The sequence below is a fragment of the Habropoda laboriosa genome, unplaced genomic scaffold, assembly GCF_001263275.1.
Source record: "Habropoda laboriosa isolate 0110345459 unplaced genomic scaffold, ASM126327v1 scaffold9, whole genome shotgun sequence".
Taxonomy (NCBI): Eukaryota; Metazoa; Arthropoda; class Insecta; order Hymenoptera; family Apidae; genus Habropoda; species Habropoda laboriosa.
In genome coordinates this window covers 2,628,842-2,646,466 of record NW_017100191.1, presented here as the reverse complement: position 1 = coordinate 2,646,466, position 17,625 = coordinate 2,628,842, and the positions used below count along the sequence as shown (strand labels likewise).

The following is a 17,625-nucleotide window of genomic DNA, read 5'->3' as shown; positions in this document are numbered from 1 at the left end:
AAATTTTAATTCACCATTGTTTCGTACCTGGAGGTGAATAATTAAGCAGGCACAGGGGTAATCCCTATTTGCAGGATCCATTTTAATGGCGGTCGATTAATCATCATACGCTGTGTGAAATCAGTTTGTTACGTACGAAACGTTGATACGTGATAAATGAGCGCATAACGTCGAATTCCTTTTTCAGCGTCTCCTTCATTAACGGGTTAAGTTAATATACAAGGTGATCTCGTAACAATTATAACCTATAATCAGAGTGTAACCTCAATGACCAATGTTAACGTTACATTTAAAAATGCAACCAATTTTTTAACTCTCAAATTTTAAGTTACTCCTAGCTACTTTATTCAATTACAATAAGTAAATAGTAATTTTATATTAACCTCTTTTCTATATTCAATAGAGTTCCAGTTTAATCTTTAATCCCATAGAGGAGCTACAATCGGGGCTGGAAAGGACAGATTCGATCAGTTATGTCCTTCAACTAGTGAAAGGTGAAGGTGAGGGGACAAAAGTTTTCTTTGATCGCAACTTACGAAAACAACGTGACGTAATCGATAGGATGCGTCTGACTTGCGGTCTTTAAGATTGCCCCGACGTGAAAGATGAGTGGCCGGTTTAATCGACGCTACAACAGTGTTTTGAAAGTGCTTTCTGCGAGAGCCGACGCTCCATTTAAAGTTAATTTCCTTGATTTCGTTTAAACTGCTTGGAGAACGGTCAGCAAGGAGTGTTGTGTTACGTTTCTGCTTCTACGTAGATTGTATATAGAATTGATGATTTAACAGGGTCTACTTGGATTCATCGATGACCGGCAAGAACACAATGATCAGTTGATTTTGATGTGGAAACGTCTTTTCTGCTCTTTAAGTGAGAAAGACTTGAATATATGGCTGTTACTCGCTCTAATTTGTTGGAGGAGGGAGTATTGCGTGAGAAGATGTGCCCATAACCTCAATTTATGATTCTTCCAATTTTTTGTATTAAGTTTTAACGAACAATTTTAGTAGAAATGGAAGTATCACTAACTTAAATTTCTGATAGTTTCTGGTTCTCACATGAAACGTTACTCAGTAATTTGATAAAAAAAAAGCAAGTAGAATACGAAAAGAAGAACCAACAACATGAATTTATGGTTTTTTCTAATTCTGTCAGGAATTTTATCTGATAGTTTGATAACGAATCAAGCACTAGATGGAGAAAAATATAAATCTCCTAAATGAAACTCTATTTAACTTATACTTTAACAAAAAAGCAACTACCATGTGAGAAGAAGTACCAGTATTATAATTTATCCTTTTCTCTGCTTCTTGCATGTAATTACTGTGACAGAACAAGTATCGATGTTTTAAATTTATGATTCTTCCAACTTCTTACATGAAACCTTATTTAAAAAATCACTTCCTAACTTCCTGAAAGAAATATTGAATTATTCTTGTGTACTATTGAATCCACGTAGAATTTTATCAGAGAATAAATTAATAAAGTTATATAGGAGATGGTGTAGGTGTCACACATAGCTAAAAATCAAAGTTTAAAAGTGGCTGTGGCGTGAGAGGAGTCCAAGAAAGCTCTGTAACAATCGATGGTACCCGGATACGTCCTATTCATACGCGCCACGTTGCGAGGGTGAGCACGGATGGAATAAAGTTGCGAAAAAGGTTTCGTAGAAGTATGGTGTAATCGAGAATGCGTTCGACTGAAAGTAAGTACTTATGTATTTACATCGACATGAAAGACGTTAGCCGTTCCAAAGGAACGCGGATAATGACTAGAGTAGGCTACTAATGCTCTGAATTCGCCGTGAAAAATCTTGTGGAAATGAGGATGAAACCTCGAAAACGTTCGTCACTTCTGTATACCTGAATAGAATACTTCACTGTCACGAGTTTTTTTTTCCATCCAGTCGTGCATTTCCACTCCTGTCTCCTTGTGTAAAGTAAACTGAAAGATTTTCCAGTAGGTAGTTAGACGTTTGAGGATGTTGAAATATGTATCTGTGAGATAATATGAGATAAAGATCTTTTGAAAAAAGTAGTACCTATATTAAATTGTTGCTTCCTTGTTTATTAGCGTATAGGTTAAGTTAACCGTAATTATCATATTTGATTATCGTTAATAGTGTGGAATTGCCGATGCTTGTGCAAGAAACGGGATGTTACGTGATAATTGACGTATTATTATTTTATTATCCGGAGTTGTTATAATATTAGGGAGATTAATTATCGTGAACGGTAGCGGCGTTCGACTTCAGTGGTATTAATAGTATTCTGCAAGTCGTAAAATCATCCGTGAAACGGAATTACAGAGTACGTTTACCTATCAGTAAAATTAAATCCTCTGTCGTAACTGAGAGTGATTGGCAGGAGTAAGTTAATTAATAGTCAGGCATCTCTTTGCGTTCATTTTGCATAAATTCATTCATGACGTTTTTACCTGTATATTTGTAACAAGAAAAGCAAATTATCAAATTGTTTTAAAGTCTTCGAGAATAACAAACTATGCAATCTAAATATCTGCAAAGCATAGTACTGGTATTTATAGCTTTTTTTTTTTACAAAAGCTACTTTGCTTCATGATAATTTCCGAAGTTCTAAGAAGAATTTATAAAAGTTTCAGTATGTATTCAAAAGATGTGAAAAATACTTAGTAACAAGTACAATGTTTGTTATGCTTCCCTAAAAATGGAGATTCTCATTCTGAAAAATCATTAAACCCAAGAATGTAAAGATTCCCTTATCATATTGTTACCTTTTTAAATATTTATTAATATTTATTATTACCTTTTAAATTCACAAAAAAAGAATAGCAAAAATTCTATGACACACATACCATTACCTTTTACAAAAAAAAAAAAAAGAAAAGAAGGAAATACTATCATTCCAAGAAACTTTCTAACATAATAAAATGCACAAAGAGTGGATATACTTTATGGTGCTCATTGCATCTCCATTTGTATTAGTTTGGTGCTTTCAAAAATTACACATCGTTGATAGACTCACTTCTAAGCCCACAAGTCTCCTCACTGCAAAGTTCCTCAGGCAACCCCCATGGATTCTCCACAAATTGTACCAACAGTTAACCACCAGGGAGCAGTGATGTCGATCACGTGGTTCCCGAGAGCGATGAGAGGTGGAATGCATAGGTGCATACATATGCAGGAGGCTCCACACGTCTTCCGCATCGCAACGATTATGTAATCGCCGTTTATCCCCGATTACGGTGTAGACGCGCATCAAAACGTTCACTCTGTGATTCTATAGCAAGAGAAAGAGAGGGGGCGTGAAATCCGGGCGTTCTTGCATGGGGCAGCACGAGCTCCCATGCAACCTAACTTATACACCCCGAACCAGCTCCACTGTGTCAGCCGTAATTAGCGATAATTATGTCGGGATTAATTAAACGTCCCGCCATGGACCGGTCTCCATCGAGATAATGCAACCTGGATTACGAAATCAGATTAAGAAACGAATTAACAGTCGTGGATGCGCCGAAGGCGAATCATTATAATAAATCGGTGGAATCTGAGCGTGTGTACAAAAGGGGGGACGTTTGTTTGCGAAACTGATAATTTTATGGACATCTAACTGTTACCCTTTGTCTCTTCATGGGATTTGAAATGGTTTTTCTCTTTTTTTTTTTTTTAGGTTAGAATAGATCTCGATGGTTGTTACGGAAGTTTGAGTAGCTTGATGTAATTATAAATATAAGTAGAGATTGTACCTTGTTGGCTTTCATAATAGGTCGGTAACAGTTCTGTATAAAGAATCATTGAAACTTCTATGACAATTTTATAATTATTCTTTGTAGCATAATTGCAACTACGATAGGTTTAATATGTTGTATTTTGTTAGCTGTGATTGCAACAGGTTGACAAAATTGTTGCTTCATATTAACTTCAAAATTTCTCGAACAATTAGTACATCTTTGAGAATGTTGCATTGTTCCTTATAAGGTACCTATAAATGTGGTAGATTTAATACGTGCATTTGATGGGATGTAGTTTATGACAGCTAGGTAATGGATCCATTAAGTTGATCATTTCTTGAATTAGAGATTACTAATTCTTCTTTGGAAATCTTGTATTGTTCTTTGCCGAGTGATATTATTAAGTGGTAAGGTTTACTATGCTATACTTCATTACATGTGCTTGTAATAAGTTGGTAACAGGTTCATGAAATTCATCATTGCTTAATTTAGAAATTATTAATTCTTCTTCGTAGATGTTGCATTACTTTTTGCTCTGACCTTACACTTTTTAATTATGTGATGCAAAGATGAGTTAATCTTCGTTAAACTTTTGTCGAGAATCAAGAACATTCTTCAAGATATTTGAAAAATTTAAGAAACGATTTGTTTTTGTAACAACCTAACCTAGTCTAACCGTCATCTTTTATATTGTTCTTGCATATTTTTAGTTCCAACAAATATTACATTCGCACATTTATTTGTAATATTAGAAAATGTTATTCATAATAAAAGTATACATTTTACATGTGATCGAGGAACTGTATGCTCTTCTAAATGATGTTTTGTTGCAGTAGAAGAATCAACGAGGGATTTACAGGGGGTTGCAGGGAAAGTGATTCCTGCGTGCAGCGCAGATACGCGAGCATGTTGTAAGAATCGTCTACGTTTACGAAACGAATATAATAGCAGACTTGGATGACGATCATGTCATTCGGCTCGTACGATTATTTACCATAGTATTTGGCCTCACTACTGCGACTTAACTGTTGCACATATTTGCGCATGTGTACTTCACCCGCTGACCTTTATTGAAATTATCAAAATCTCAAAATAATCTACAAAATATTATGCCTAAAAATGACAAAATAAAACTAATTAGAAAAATAATAAAAGAATAAGAGAAGTACATAGATCTATTCGTTCCTTAACCACTTCTCCTGTGACTTTTTCAACTCGAAAAAAATAAATGTAAACCTATTATTAAACTTTATATTCCAATTTTCCCTTCTATTGAAAAAATAATTCTATTTTCATTTTTCCAAGCTCATTCGACGGTGCAATTCTTTCTGAAGTTCAAATTTTACTACATAACCTACAAGAAATGTTAAAAGTCAGAGAAAGTGTGCAACACGGAACGAAATGTTCAAAGAAAAATACATGGATCGCCATGTTGTGGGAGTGCACGCGTCAACCGGAGATGAGTTAATGCTTTTGGGAGAAGTGAACGCGCGAAATCGTTTAGAAACGATTTCATAGGTGCATCCGAGCCAACATCAGTCAAGTTCCTGAATACAAACAGCTTCAGATCGTTCTTCTGAGTATCCACGAGCCTTCAACCAGGCCTGGCGATCAATCTTGACACCTGAAAAAAAATTTGACTTGATCATTTTCGTAATCGGACATGCTGATGGCCTGTACCAGTTAATAAACTTCTTATTAAGACGGTCAGGATGGCCAACTGAGGGGAACGGTAACAATTACCTGGTTGAAAATAGAATAGCACACTTTATGATCGCAATTATATCAATGGTCAGGCATAAAATCTAATTGAAATACCATTCAGGCGAATTAACGTGGCTATTTAACCTCTAAATCGTCACTTTTTTTTATAGATCCACTTCACCACTCTTGAATTTTGTTTTCTTCAGGTTGAAATATTGCTTTATTCGTTCTGCAGCTCCTGTAACAATTTAACGCCACTGTTGAGTATACACCATTTGCATTTTACGACTATTCGAATTTGTTTTCCTGTAGATCGGAGGAGAGAAAATGATTTAGCGTGAAACTTTCCAGACACGCTCCTTCACGGGAATTATAATAATTGTAATTGTAATGCTGAAGGAATAATTATCTTTCACCTATGGACCACGTAACACCCTGTGGCGTGTTTGTTGAACGCATTTCCCTGGTGAACGCTTCCACTTGACAGGGAGGCTAGTATCCTCCATAACTGTGCGTGTAGTGGAAATTGGAAATTGGAAATTGTTCATAGTTCTTTGAGTGGATTTCAGTTATTTCATTTCTTTACTATGCAATGCTTACTTTCAGCAGAGCAAAATGATGCTTTTGTAGGTTACGTACTGATGAGAAAAATTATAAATGTAATATGGTTAAAAAGAATAATAAATTCTTCAGAATTTCTTCTGTTGAAAAAGTAACATTTTTACCGATCCTTATTATTCTTCTTACACAGCAAAATCTTCTTTCCATTAGCCTAAAATCGGAAATATTATCTGTCTGAATAAAGTGAAATATAAATTGAACGAAATGGACAATACAATCTTCAGTAATTCTTATTGTTTAATTATAGTAAAAGGGAACCATTTGTAATGTTTCCAAACGGTTTCGAACCGATTTTGAACTGAACATTTTTCGACTGATTGAATTCATTACGTAGAGCTAAAGTTCACAGAGAGATCGATCACAGATATTACCAGAGTATTGCGAATTCCATGCTCCGACTATGTTGGATTTATGGCAGCGTGGAATTATGGGATCAGATCTGTGTGTAATCTGTGTCAGATCGAACGAAATCTATGTTGCAGTACAATCGAATCGATATCGACAATACCTATGCAACAGTCGGTAAAGCTGGTTGAGGCTTTAATTGAATCATTAGCGGCCAGGCAGATGGAACTGGAAAAAGAATGGCGCCAGAAGAAAAGGTGCAATTAAGGAAATATTCAACCAGCATTGAAATAACCTAAAAATGCTCAGATAGATCCTAATCTGTCTGATGAAAGATCCTATGATTCTACTGATAATGACATAACCTCGTACAATCATGCAGAATTCATTATTTGTCGCGAACACGCAATTACATATACTATTCATGGACGCAATCCGATTAGCTGGACGTTGATAATTTTCTGGGTGAATACTTTACAGGCAGCCTCATTAAAAGCAGCCTTCTTCCCTAGTTAACTTGTTACATCAGTGTTCTGAGATGTTTGAAGCTGTTATGTCTTACTGTTGACTTCAGTCCTGTGACATCTTTGGACAATACGGAAGGAAAAATTGGATAACTGGTTCAGTGAAGAAATATACAGGAGTATGTAATGGGATTTTATACTACGATCTTGATCACAGGTGATATCAACTTGAAGGAATAAATTGATAAACCAAAAAATTACATAATCCTCTGCAGGATCAATATGAATAATATGCTTCTATTGCCAAATATAGGAATACAGAATCACATTCCATTTGAGTAAAAGTACAGGGCAGTTTCTTAATCACTGGACACACATAGAAAATCTTTGGATGACCATATACATAATCATCGTTAAACTTTTCAGACAGGAGGAAAAGCTTCGGAATATAATTGGATGTAATAAAAAATATTATAAATTAATAAAGTTGGTTGTTGCAATTCAAATTCAACTTTGGTCCTAATTGCCACCTTCCATGTGGGTTACAGTTTCATTCCTTTGTTTTTTTTTATATCATGCATGATCCGATTATGGAGATATTAAAGCCTAAAACGAGTTTTCCCGCTCATTCTTTATTTTTCTGCTTCTGTGCTCAATCCCCGCACATATACAGCAAGCTTATTTCTTCATCTACCTTTCATTCGTATTACAAGTTAGTAATTGGTTCAGCACTCGGACGAGATTGAAATCTTTTTTGCATAGGGGATTTTTCAACGCAGATGGGACGCCTCGATATAGTAACACGTTGACAAAGAGATTTACAACGTTGTTGTGCAACCAGAGTAAAACGGTTCCATACGTTTTCAGCTGTAAAACAATGTACACACACATATACAATAATTTGACGAATCTAAATTTTTCGATGAATATTAGAAAAACGAAAATCCTGAAAAATTACAAAATATGTATTAATCCGCAAATAAAATGTAGAGATTGACAGGTAAAGCTGTAAAAAGAAGTCCTTCAATGGGGTCCTCAAGTCAAATCATGTAAATTCTCCAGCAGAGTGCTACAAAATATCCAGTGGCCTCCCATTTGTTGGAACCCGGGGCTCTTTCCTTCTCTTTGGACAGCCCAATGATCCAGGCGATCAGGTAGTCACGTGCGTGGATCCAATTAAAATTTAAAGCTATTTCAGTCATCATCAACCGGGATATCTCTTCCCATGATGCATCACCGAGAGTGAAGGGAAGATGCGCTGCTCCTCTCCACCTCTTACACCCACAGACGGTCATTCTAATACGTACTGGTTAATACGTGGATATGCAGCACTAAGGATAAACTGTAACAAAGGGTCCGCACAGTATATAAACTCGTCCGTGGATCATCTTCTCAGTTCGCTTCGCGTCTTCGCTCATAACAGCAATATGAATTACCACCAGGTAGGCTATGTTTGCTAATCACCTTTCTAGTTACGCGAAAGTACCAATACTGGCTGTACTCTGGCCCACGGTCCATTTTTGAAAATTCGAGATATCGATTATTTCATATTCTTCTTATTCTTATCTCTCTTTGTTTGGTCTTGTGATCTTTAGTCACGTTAATTCGTAAGTTTAACAGGGAAAATGTTCATCTTCTTCAGGTTCAAATTTGGCGGAGATATTAGAATCTTCTCCGGTTTAAAATATGATAGGTAAATTGTAGTTTTCTTATAGATTTCTTCATTTTTAAATTTAGGTAAAGAAACGGTAACTTTAAAAAGAGCGTTAAAAAGCTTGACTCTGTTGTACGGAATTGCGCACAAAATTTCTTTAGGAGGAAATTTTTTAGCTTTTCGTTACCAATATATCTGTTACCAAGAATTATGCTCGAAAATTATATATAAATTCTACAATTGAGAAATCGCGATAAATTGAGTATCTAAAATTGAAAGTACCATGAATATGAAATTCTGAAGCACTTATAAGACCAATTTATAAACCTAAATCTACCTAAAGTATCTGAATTTCATTTTCTTCTTTAATGTTCCATTTTCACTGGACTGAATTACAGACATTGGTTATAATGAAAAGAGGAGGACACGCTCGTCCAGCAATCATCCCTAACTTCAGTAAAACATTAATTTCGCCATTGGTAAATTATTGGCATGTGATACTTCGTACTTTCTACTGAACTCGTCTTTTTGTCCCCTGTAGTACTAATGGCCACAGTGTTGTAACATGCATGTCATTACTAATCCTATTCTTGCAGAAAAACAGTTTTCCATCTGAGAAATTGCATTCTGAAATATTAACATTCTGGCGCAATAAACATTTGCAAATATCCCTCCATTGGAAGAATCTATATTGGCAGACATAACACTTGATCATAAACCTAGCATACAGTTCATCTTTATTGCTCCATTGTTCCCAATGGAGAATCTGTAATCGCTTCTACTTTTATAGTTCTTCTCAGTTAAGAATGTGACTTATCGAACGCACTATTAGTGAACAGAGGTTGCAAAATTTGATGTTGCAAGGTTACCATTTACTTTTCAAGTTTCTCTCTAGGTACTCTAGTGATTTGCTTCATGTCCACAGGAAGTAATTCCAGAAATGATCCATTAGGAGACGTATTAATATTAACCAGTGTTGTTATGTGATACAGCAATACTGATTATCATCATTGACCAACAGTGAAATTAGCTGCAACAGAATAGTCGTCAAAATCAGTAACCTTTATCTCTGAACATTAATTACAAGAATTTACATATCAAGATATTGCAAGAGGAGCACACTTAAGACTTGTAGATTACAATCAACCGCTAAAAATTGAATTACTCAGCCACCATTCCAGGCTGGCCCAACATATGTCTACATACTGTATTTCTTGTTTAAGACACTAACTACATTGTTTTAGACCTGTAAATAGAAGATACATTTAGAATGATATCGTAGGAACCGAGGAAAAAATGAGGGAACCAATTATTGGGAATCGAACCCGCGACCTCTCCCGGCTGGCAAGCCTAGACATTGCGCACTACGCCAATAACGCCCTCCCTATTTTTCCTCGTCGTTTCCCGATTTGGGTACGAAGGCCCCGATCCTACAATATCAAATAACTTCATTTCAGTTAACGAAAGCGCTATTGGTGCTATCGTGTCTGGCTAGTGATGCACTCGCTGGATTGCTGCCAGGTGGTAACGCCGGTGGAACTGGTTACCAGTACAACAGACCAGGTGGTGGTGGTGGATTTGGGGGTCCAGGGGGATTCTCTGGAAACTTAGGCGGTGGAAGAGGCGGAGACTTTGGTGGAAGCTTCAGTGGGAGACCATCCACGTCTTATGGACCACCAGGAGGAGGTGGTAGTGGTGGTGGTGACACTGGTGCATTCAGTGGTGGACGTCCTTCCAACACTTATGGACCTCCTGGAGGTGGACAATTCGGTGGTGGTTATCAAGATGGTGGATTCCAGGGTGGCTATGGTGGAAGAGTAAGTTTTGTAATTATTTTGTTTCATCGTATAATAAACCTTTGAGGTCAATGGAGTCATATATGTATTCACAAAATCGTATGAACCCAACCGATTAATAAATTCACGGATTTTTAAGCGATACAAATAGTTAGAGTGATGATCAACTAAAGTCGAAAATATTATTTTGTAGTTACTCCGCCCGCAATAGAATAATTTTATTAAAATTTCATTGTTTCAGCCTCAACCATACAGCTTTCAATACGAAGTTTACGACCCCCCTAGTGGTAACGATTACTCCCAACGCGAGAGTAGCGATGGTAACGTGGTTCAAGGGGAATACAGAGTACTCTTGCCAGATTCGAGGACACAGATCGTGAAATACATGGCTGATGATGCAAATGGTTACACGGCTGATGTTCAGTATGAAGGACAGGCCCAATACTCTCGAGGAGGTGCTGGAGCTTATGGAGGTGGTGCTGGTGGTAGTGGTGGTTACCAGGGAGGTGCTGGAGGATACCAGCAGGGTGGCTATCAAGGTGGTAAGTATGATTTTAACACTGCACAATTATGCGTACAAATTAAAAAAATTATTCACACTACAAGATATTGTATAATTTTTATTTTTTATTTATATACGAAGTAGTGTGCCAGACAAATAGATTTTACAGAGCAATAAAAGATTTTGTACCTGAGGATTTATGTTTAAGATAATAGAATAGGCTTCAATAAAGTATTAGAATTTGAAATTATTAAAAAGTAGCTTAGATGTATGCATTATTTTTCAACTTTAGTAAAAATCTGCAAATGGAAGCCTCTCCTTCGAATGTTTCTTACCGCTATAACGACGGGCATGCTAATTGTACTCTTCCTCGGTAGATGTCACCACTATACCCCTTTCGTACTAAGAAATTATAATAGCTTAGGTGTGAATACAATTGCATCAAATGAAAATTTGGCGTATTTCGTAACATTTTATAGCTGGAACTGGTGGAGGAGGATACAGCGGAGGTGCAGCCAGTAACCAGTATTTACCGCCGCGTAGCAATTATCGGAAATAATCGACCGCATCTCAAACATCGCCATACTTACAAAAAAAAACCTGACAAATCTCCCGGTATGCTGGGCGACAACCGTCACGGACCTCCCTTGTTTTTACAGCTTTTACCTGTTGTTTTATATTACACAATATACTTACACCACTCAGTCACATGCACATTTTACGTATAATCACCCCACTGGTATTTAACGACATATAATATGTATTGATTAATTAAGATAATTTAATGGTCTTTTTGTGTCACGCGAGTCTCGTATACACGCGTAGTTGATATTATTTTTTATTACGTTTAACTACATTGTACATGGTAATTTTTTATTTTATCAAACATACGCTTGTACTTTCTGCTAAGCGATCGTCGAACTTTATATACTTGTGTACGTATTTATACGAGCTTAACATGTAATACACGAATAAAAAATACTCTTTCTATTTAAATTTATTCTTTTCTCTGTTCCCTTGATCTCGAAAATCGAACGAACAAAATTATCGATAAATGCACATTAAAATTTTTATGATGTTTAACACATTTATCGCCGTAAACGGGTGATGCTCTTCTTCGTCCAATTAAACAGGATTTTGGGGGTAATTTATAATAATTTTATTTGTAACAGAAATATTTAATGAAACACCGCATTGCATCGTATCGCTATTCCAGTTAATCGCGCTGTTTAGACTCCGAGTATCGGATTTGGGCCCCGGGAGAAACTCTACCGATTCACGCTGGGCGATCAACGTGTTAATACAATAAAAATAGATAAGTATCTACTTCTGGGTAATTTGTTATTTATTGTAAGATTGTAGTGCATATGATGTATTTAAAATGAAATATACATGAGTTGGTTCATGTAAGTCTATACTGCTAGGTACTATTATATAACAATGCTGCTATTACATACACTTTAAGACAAAATATGATAAAAACTCCGATTTTATTGTATAAGTAGGAAGGTCCAGTAAGCACGTTTAGAGAAATCCACGCCCTGCACAAAAATATACATTATTATTACAAAAATTGTTAAGAACATAATTGTTCATTAAACGTCAACAGAAGTAATTCTACCTTTTCCTAAAGAAAGGGGAAGATTTGTCTGTAAAGATTTCTTTTTTGGTACTGCTCCTTTTCCTCTTCCTAAGTCAAAATAAAGAAGAAATATATTTATTTTCCTCAAAAAACATGTATTGTTTTATTATCATTAAGAACCACCAAATTTATAACTACCAAAAAATAAATACAACGTGAAAAAGTATTCTGACTATTTCCGTCTAAATACGAAATTTAAAATATAAAATTTATATTTGTTTAACCACTCCTGGCGACAGCGCAATGTCCGACTGATTCCCAACAGCCTATACCACGCACATTGTTGTATAACGTGGCCACCCTTTGCAAGATGCAGGTAAACTGCGTGGGCTATTTCATCCGCTACAATTTCAAATATACTAACATTTTTTATAATGCAAAAATCCAAATTCCAATTTATCCGTCATTTGTGCTTGGATGTTTAGTTTTTATAAACAAATATTCAAGAAAATGTATTAACATTTAGCAGGAAAAATGATCAAAAATATGCTATTTTGTAATGTATTATTCGTCGTTGAAATATACTAATTTTGTCAATTTACACAATTACTCTATCTCTAGTAATTTTCGAGATATTTGTGGAAATAGGTTTCACGGTAAAAATACGTGTCAAATATTTTTATGAAAACTACATTATACTTAAATTTCATCAAAATCGGTGATTGATCGGTGATACATATGTTCTCTTGTCAGTTTCTGGTAAACTTTTGAGGAAGCAAGACGTGTGTAGCGAATCAAAGCAATTTTTTCATTCAAGTTTGTATTTTATTTTTTTTTTGTTATTATTTTAGTGTTTTTAGTATTTCAGCTATCAGTTATTTCAGTATTAGTATTTATTAGTTATTCATTAGGTCTAGTTATTTAGTTATTTTAGTATTAGCATTCATTTGTTATTTATTAGATTTATTTAGTTACTTTTCTTTTTTTAGCATTTTCTCATTACTTTAGTGCTTTTATTATTTTTTTTGGTTTTATTGTTTTTATTTGTTGACACAATGTTTTCATTAACAATGAACGAAATATCTTCTTTCACCCAATTTGCGGAAGATAAAAAAAAAGATAAATATGATTATTTTCTTTTTCGTTTGAATGTAATTCAAAACTAAACTAGTTAGTTAAATAAATGTGAGGATCTAAACCAGAGCTGCGTAACTTCTAGCTCACGAGCAACTTTCCCCTCCCGAGGTACCCTCACTATGCGACTAAGATGATCTCGGTCGAGTTACGGCGCAGCGAGAGGACGCGAGAAGGAGTCTTCCCACCACACTCCAGCGACTGCCTTTTGTTCATGTTACACATTCTGCGTGTTCGACCAGTCATTTTGTACCAAAAAACTATCGCTGGAGTTGTGGTAGGGATACCACGGGAGGAGAAATTTGCTCGTGAGCAAGAAGTTACGCAACTCTGATCTAAATTATCGTAGAAAAATTTATATTGGTGAAGATCTAAGAGACTTAAGCAATTTTCACTGTTACAACGATATTGGTGAGGAGTTCGAGCGATGGTCATTATGTTAAAACAATATCATTGAGAGAGCTCGGCCCCACGGCCCACGATCACTGGAGCTCGGGGATTACCTCAAAAATTTGTTAGTAAACTACCGATATGAGTCGGAAAATCAATTATAAACCATTCTGATTTCCCAATAGGAAATGTATCATATATTAAGCTAATAACTTTGACCTTAACTATAAGACCAAAAACCAATTCTTTTGAAATTGCTTCCTTCATATATAACATTTTCGACTCTCTCAATATATCCAAAGAGAAAGGAGTAAACATAAAAAGACATTTAGTGGTGATAATTCGTATAAATTTGGATACAGTTGCTGAAAACATTGTATTTCGACAGTCGACTGACTGTCCCCTGTATTTTCCGTTCCGAGTGGAACACATGCGACAGATACATTTTGTTTTATGTTATACCACCTAATAGTTGGCCAACGCAAGAAATCAGTTTACAATCGCTTGGCGATATTACCTTAGACGTCAAGATACACCTCGGCTATTGTCGAGATATAATGTTTCCAACGATTGTATCCCAGTCTGTGTAAGCCTTATAGTAAATATTTGAGTATTTAAATATTAAAACAGCGTATCATTTTTCTTTCAATTTTCAAAATGTACAAATAATAATAATTCCGAATTATTTTTTTTTTTAATTGTTATTGAGTTGCTGATCACTTACCAAGTGGTGGAAAATTGGTGTCGTTAAGCAAGTCATTGTTTTCCTCCATATCTTCGTAAGCGTGTGCTACGACGTACAAAATATATATGTTAATGCGTATTAAATAAAAATGATGTGACTAATAATTAATATAAATGTATATGTACGTTTAGTTTTTGGTAAGCGCAAAGGTCGTGATGGAATGTTTAGCTGAAAATGAAATAAGTGAATTATTTTCAAATTATTTTCTGATTAAGTTCAGTAGTATAAGTGTACAATTGGGTTGCTCGATGATCGTGTTGCGTTTAATGTATTGTAATCGATTATTTGTATAGGTTTGGATTCGTTACGTCGCCGCTGATCATCTTTGTAACTTCGTTCAGACACTTTTCTTCTGTGGTCCTCAGACACCTGATTATTTTGAAAATATTTGATATTTGTCACAGTAGTGTCATGAAAATGCTTAATTTATCGTATTACTTACTCCATTAAGTTTCAAAATATTTTTCTTATCACCGATGTTTAATTGCTTTAGTTGTATATTAATATTAGCTGTGTCTTTGTCAATAATGCTTTGATTAAAGGATAGTGGTTGCGAAATTGGACAATGTATACCCTCAATCATCTTTATATCCAGAAATTCACAACAATAATCGCATATTGTGTAACCCCACCGTTTTACTATCGACTGACTGCAGTATTGTGATGTGCCATCCATAATTTTGTGGAACTGGACAGAAATAGAGAAAATTAATATTAAAAATGTTACCTAGTGAAATTTGTGAAAAACACCCTTTACTATTTACCTCACATTCAAGACCACATATCGAAAAGAAAATGTCCTTTCTAAATTCAACTTCAGCAACAACAAGCGGTATATTGCAATCCTTTACATTTTGTGCAGCAGCATTTCTCAATGTTCCAAACAAAGCCTCTAATGAATATATTGAAAAATTTGGACACTCATCTAAAATATAATTATGTATCAGAAACAGTTTTATATTTAATTTTTATATCATTATGTTATATTAATCTTTATATTTACTGGCAGCATCAGTCATTTTTAACAGGAGTGATTTTACAGCAAGAGTTACATCTTTGGTTGTAAAGATGGGTGGAAACTCAGTTCCAGTCTTGTTACGTTCTAAAAACTGGATCAACTTATCATACATCAGCGAAAAATCGCTTTGGCCTTCTGCAAGTTCTATAGGTATTTGGTGTGTTTGCTGACTGGTTTCCAATGCATCTCTTCTCCATCCTAATGGTATTTTCATATTGAGTATTTCATGATACACGTTTTGAATGCCATCTTCTAAGCTAAATTCTGCTATTGCAAATTCTGCAGGGCAAAATTCATATTTATTAATTCCTACTTCTCTTCTGTAAAACCAATTCACATGTATTAACATGAATTTTATTTTAGACAAGTCTGTAACAAGAAATAAAGTAATTAATTAACAAGTTGGCACTTTTTGAAAACATATTTTACAACATTTGTATTTAATATTCATTTGTTACCATCTAATACTTACTCTTATGTTTCATACCCATAGCAACTATAGAATTTAGATAATGATGCATTTTTTCTTGAAATTCTATCTCTCTTTTCTCAATTTCTTCATTATCTTTTATACTTTCACCCATTAGTGTTTTTTTACCCATCGTTCCTTGGCTTTCCACCTTACTATCTTTTGCTTTACTCTCATAATATCCCCTCTGCTGAGGTGACAAGTCCTATCATAAACACAGAATAATGTACGACAATTTAATTCTTATAAAAAATCTTATTATTATTATCAATAAATTGATTAGAAATGAAGTTCAATTTATTAATAGTTGATATTTTATACCCAAAAACAGCAATAACCATACAGCTAAGATAACCTCTATGAGTTTTCTTAAACCCTTAACAGCCACCTCTGTAATATTGTGTTTCTTGCATGCAGTCTCAAAATTCCATCTCTGTAATCTTACGTTCGATAAAAACGTAACTTTTATGACAACCAGTTTTTGAAATTCAGTTTATGTTTTACATTAATTATTTATTGCGTTGCTTTATTACAATTTTCTTATTTTTCTTTTTCATTTTTTTATACCATGTACGAACGTAATATTACGTAGCTGGAATTTTCGTGTTTTTTTTTTATTTTTCTTGTGCAAACGTAATATTACGTAGCTGGATTTAACATGTATAATTTCTTATTATATGTACAAAAATAAAAGCTTTTTACGAAAAATTGTGTTTCATCCAAGATTATAAACATTTATATAATAAAATAAAAAAAGGTGGTAATTTTTGCACGTTTTTCTAAAATTCAGTGAAGTCAAGAGGTTAAGTAAGTATTTATATTTAAGTCAAAAGTGTCCTTCAAACAAAAACACACTGGCATATTGATTAGAGTGTTTAATAAATTGTTTAAATTAATTAAAATCGAACCTTCCATGTTTTGCTGCATTCGGGATCAGCTGCGATCTCCTTTAAACTTTTTTGGCATTTAGTTTGTTTTCCCCAATCAAGCATAAAGAAATAGAACGCGTTATGTCCCTTGAATTTTTTTGACATGTTCCAATTATCGAACGTTACACTCTTCCACGTGAGACTGTGAAATTATTTCAAATTCTAGTTTCAGTGGCAACTAGTGACGCCAGGGTCGCCTTTTGTGGTACAAATGTTTATGGATGAGAAATATAAGGTACAGTCACAGACGAGGTAGAGGATAGACTTTGCACCTAATGTATTGTTATGTCCAACGTTCTGAAATACTGATCGTGTAAAAAATTAGAGTTTTTATTATGCTCAAGCTTGTTATGTTAAAGTGGTGAGTTTAGGAACGACATACAGTTCAACCATCAAAGATGGTATAGTCAACAGATGTATAAAATTCTCTTTTATTAAATTTGCATATAAAGATGCATACATATGAACCGTTTAATGTGAAAGTGGTGCAAGTCAAAAAAGTCGGTTTCTGGATAATGAGAGATAAAGTAAAAGTTCTGTAAAATTTAATAATATGAAAGAATA

The 17,625-nt window shown here is 34.7% G+C and overlaps 2 protein-coding genes across 2 annotated transcripts; one reads left to right on the top strand and one right to left on the bottom strand.

Annotated features, from left to right (window-relative positions):
• The first annotated feature begins 8,095 nt into the window (after window positions 1-8,095).
• Window positions 8,096-11,353, top strand: LOC108570089 (pro-resilin-like). Its single transcript, XM_017931877.1, has 4 exons — window positions 8,096-8,284; window positions 9,954-10,313; window positions 10,534-10,831; window positions 11,289-11,353. The coding sequence occupies exons 1-4, from the start codon at window positions 8,096-8,098 to the stop codon at window positions 11,351-11,353; spliced, it is 912 nt and encodes a 303-aa protein (XP_017787366.1).
• Window positions 11,354-12,132: 779 nt separating this feature from the next.
• Window positions 12,133-17,260, bottom strand: LOC108580335 (protein maelstrom 2). The gene is made up of 10 exons (XM_017944063.1): window positions 17,041-17,260; window positions 16,136-16,337; window positions 15,649-16,032; window positions 15,410-15,570; window positions 15,088-15,333; window positions 14,880-15,014; window positions 14,771-14,813; window positions 14,625-14,690; window positions 12,416-12,484; window positions 12,133-12,335 (listed from the first exon to the last, which is right to left on the bottom strand). The coding sequence occupies exons 1-10, from the start codon at window positions 17,164-17,166 to the stop codon at window positions 12,319-12,321; spliced, it is 1,449 nt and encodes a 482-aa protein (XP_017799552.1). The 5' UTR covers window positions 17,167-17,260; the 3' UTR covers window positions 12,133-12,318.
• Between the last annotated feature and the right edge of the window lie 365 nt (window positions 17,261-17,625).

Excerpts from the sequence above, each read along its gene's own strand:
- LOC108570089 (XM_017931877.1), top strand. The coding sequence starts at position 8,096 with ATGCGCTGCTCCTCTCCACCTCTTACACCCACAGACGGTCATTCTAAT. Across the intron at positions 8,285-9,953 it reads GCAATATGAATTACCACCAG|TTAACGAAAGCGCTATTGGT; the intron begins GTAGGCTATGTT and ends ACTTCATTTCAG. Across the intron at positions 10,832-11,288 it reads CCAGCAGGGTGGCTATCAAG|GAGGATACAGCGGAGGTGCA; the intron begins GTGGTAAGTATG and ends GAACTGGTGGAG.
- LOC108580335 (XM_017944063.1), bottom strand. The coding sequence starts at position 17,166 with ATGTCAAAAAAATTCAAGGGACATAACGCGTTCTATTTCTTTATGCTT. Across the intron at positions 16,338-17,040 it reads AATGCAGCAAAACATGGAAG|GACTTGTCACCTCAGCAGAG; the intron begins GTTCGATTTTAA and ends TGTTTATGATAG. Across the intron at positions 12,485-14,624 it reads CACCAATTTTCCACCACTTG|GAAGAGGAAAAGGAGCAGTA; the intron begins GTAAGTGATCAG and ends ATTTTGACTTAG.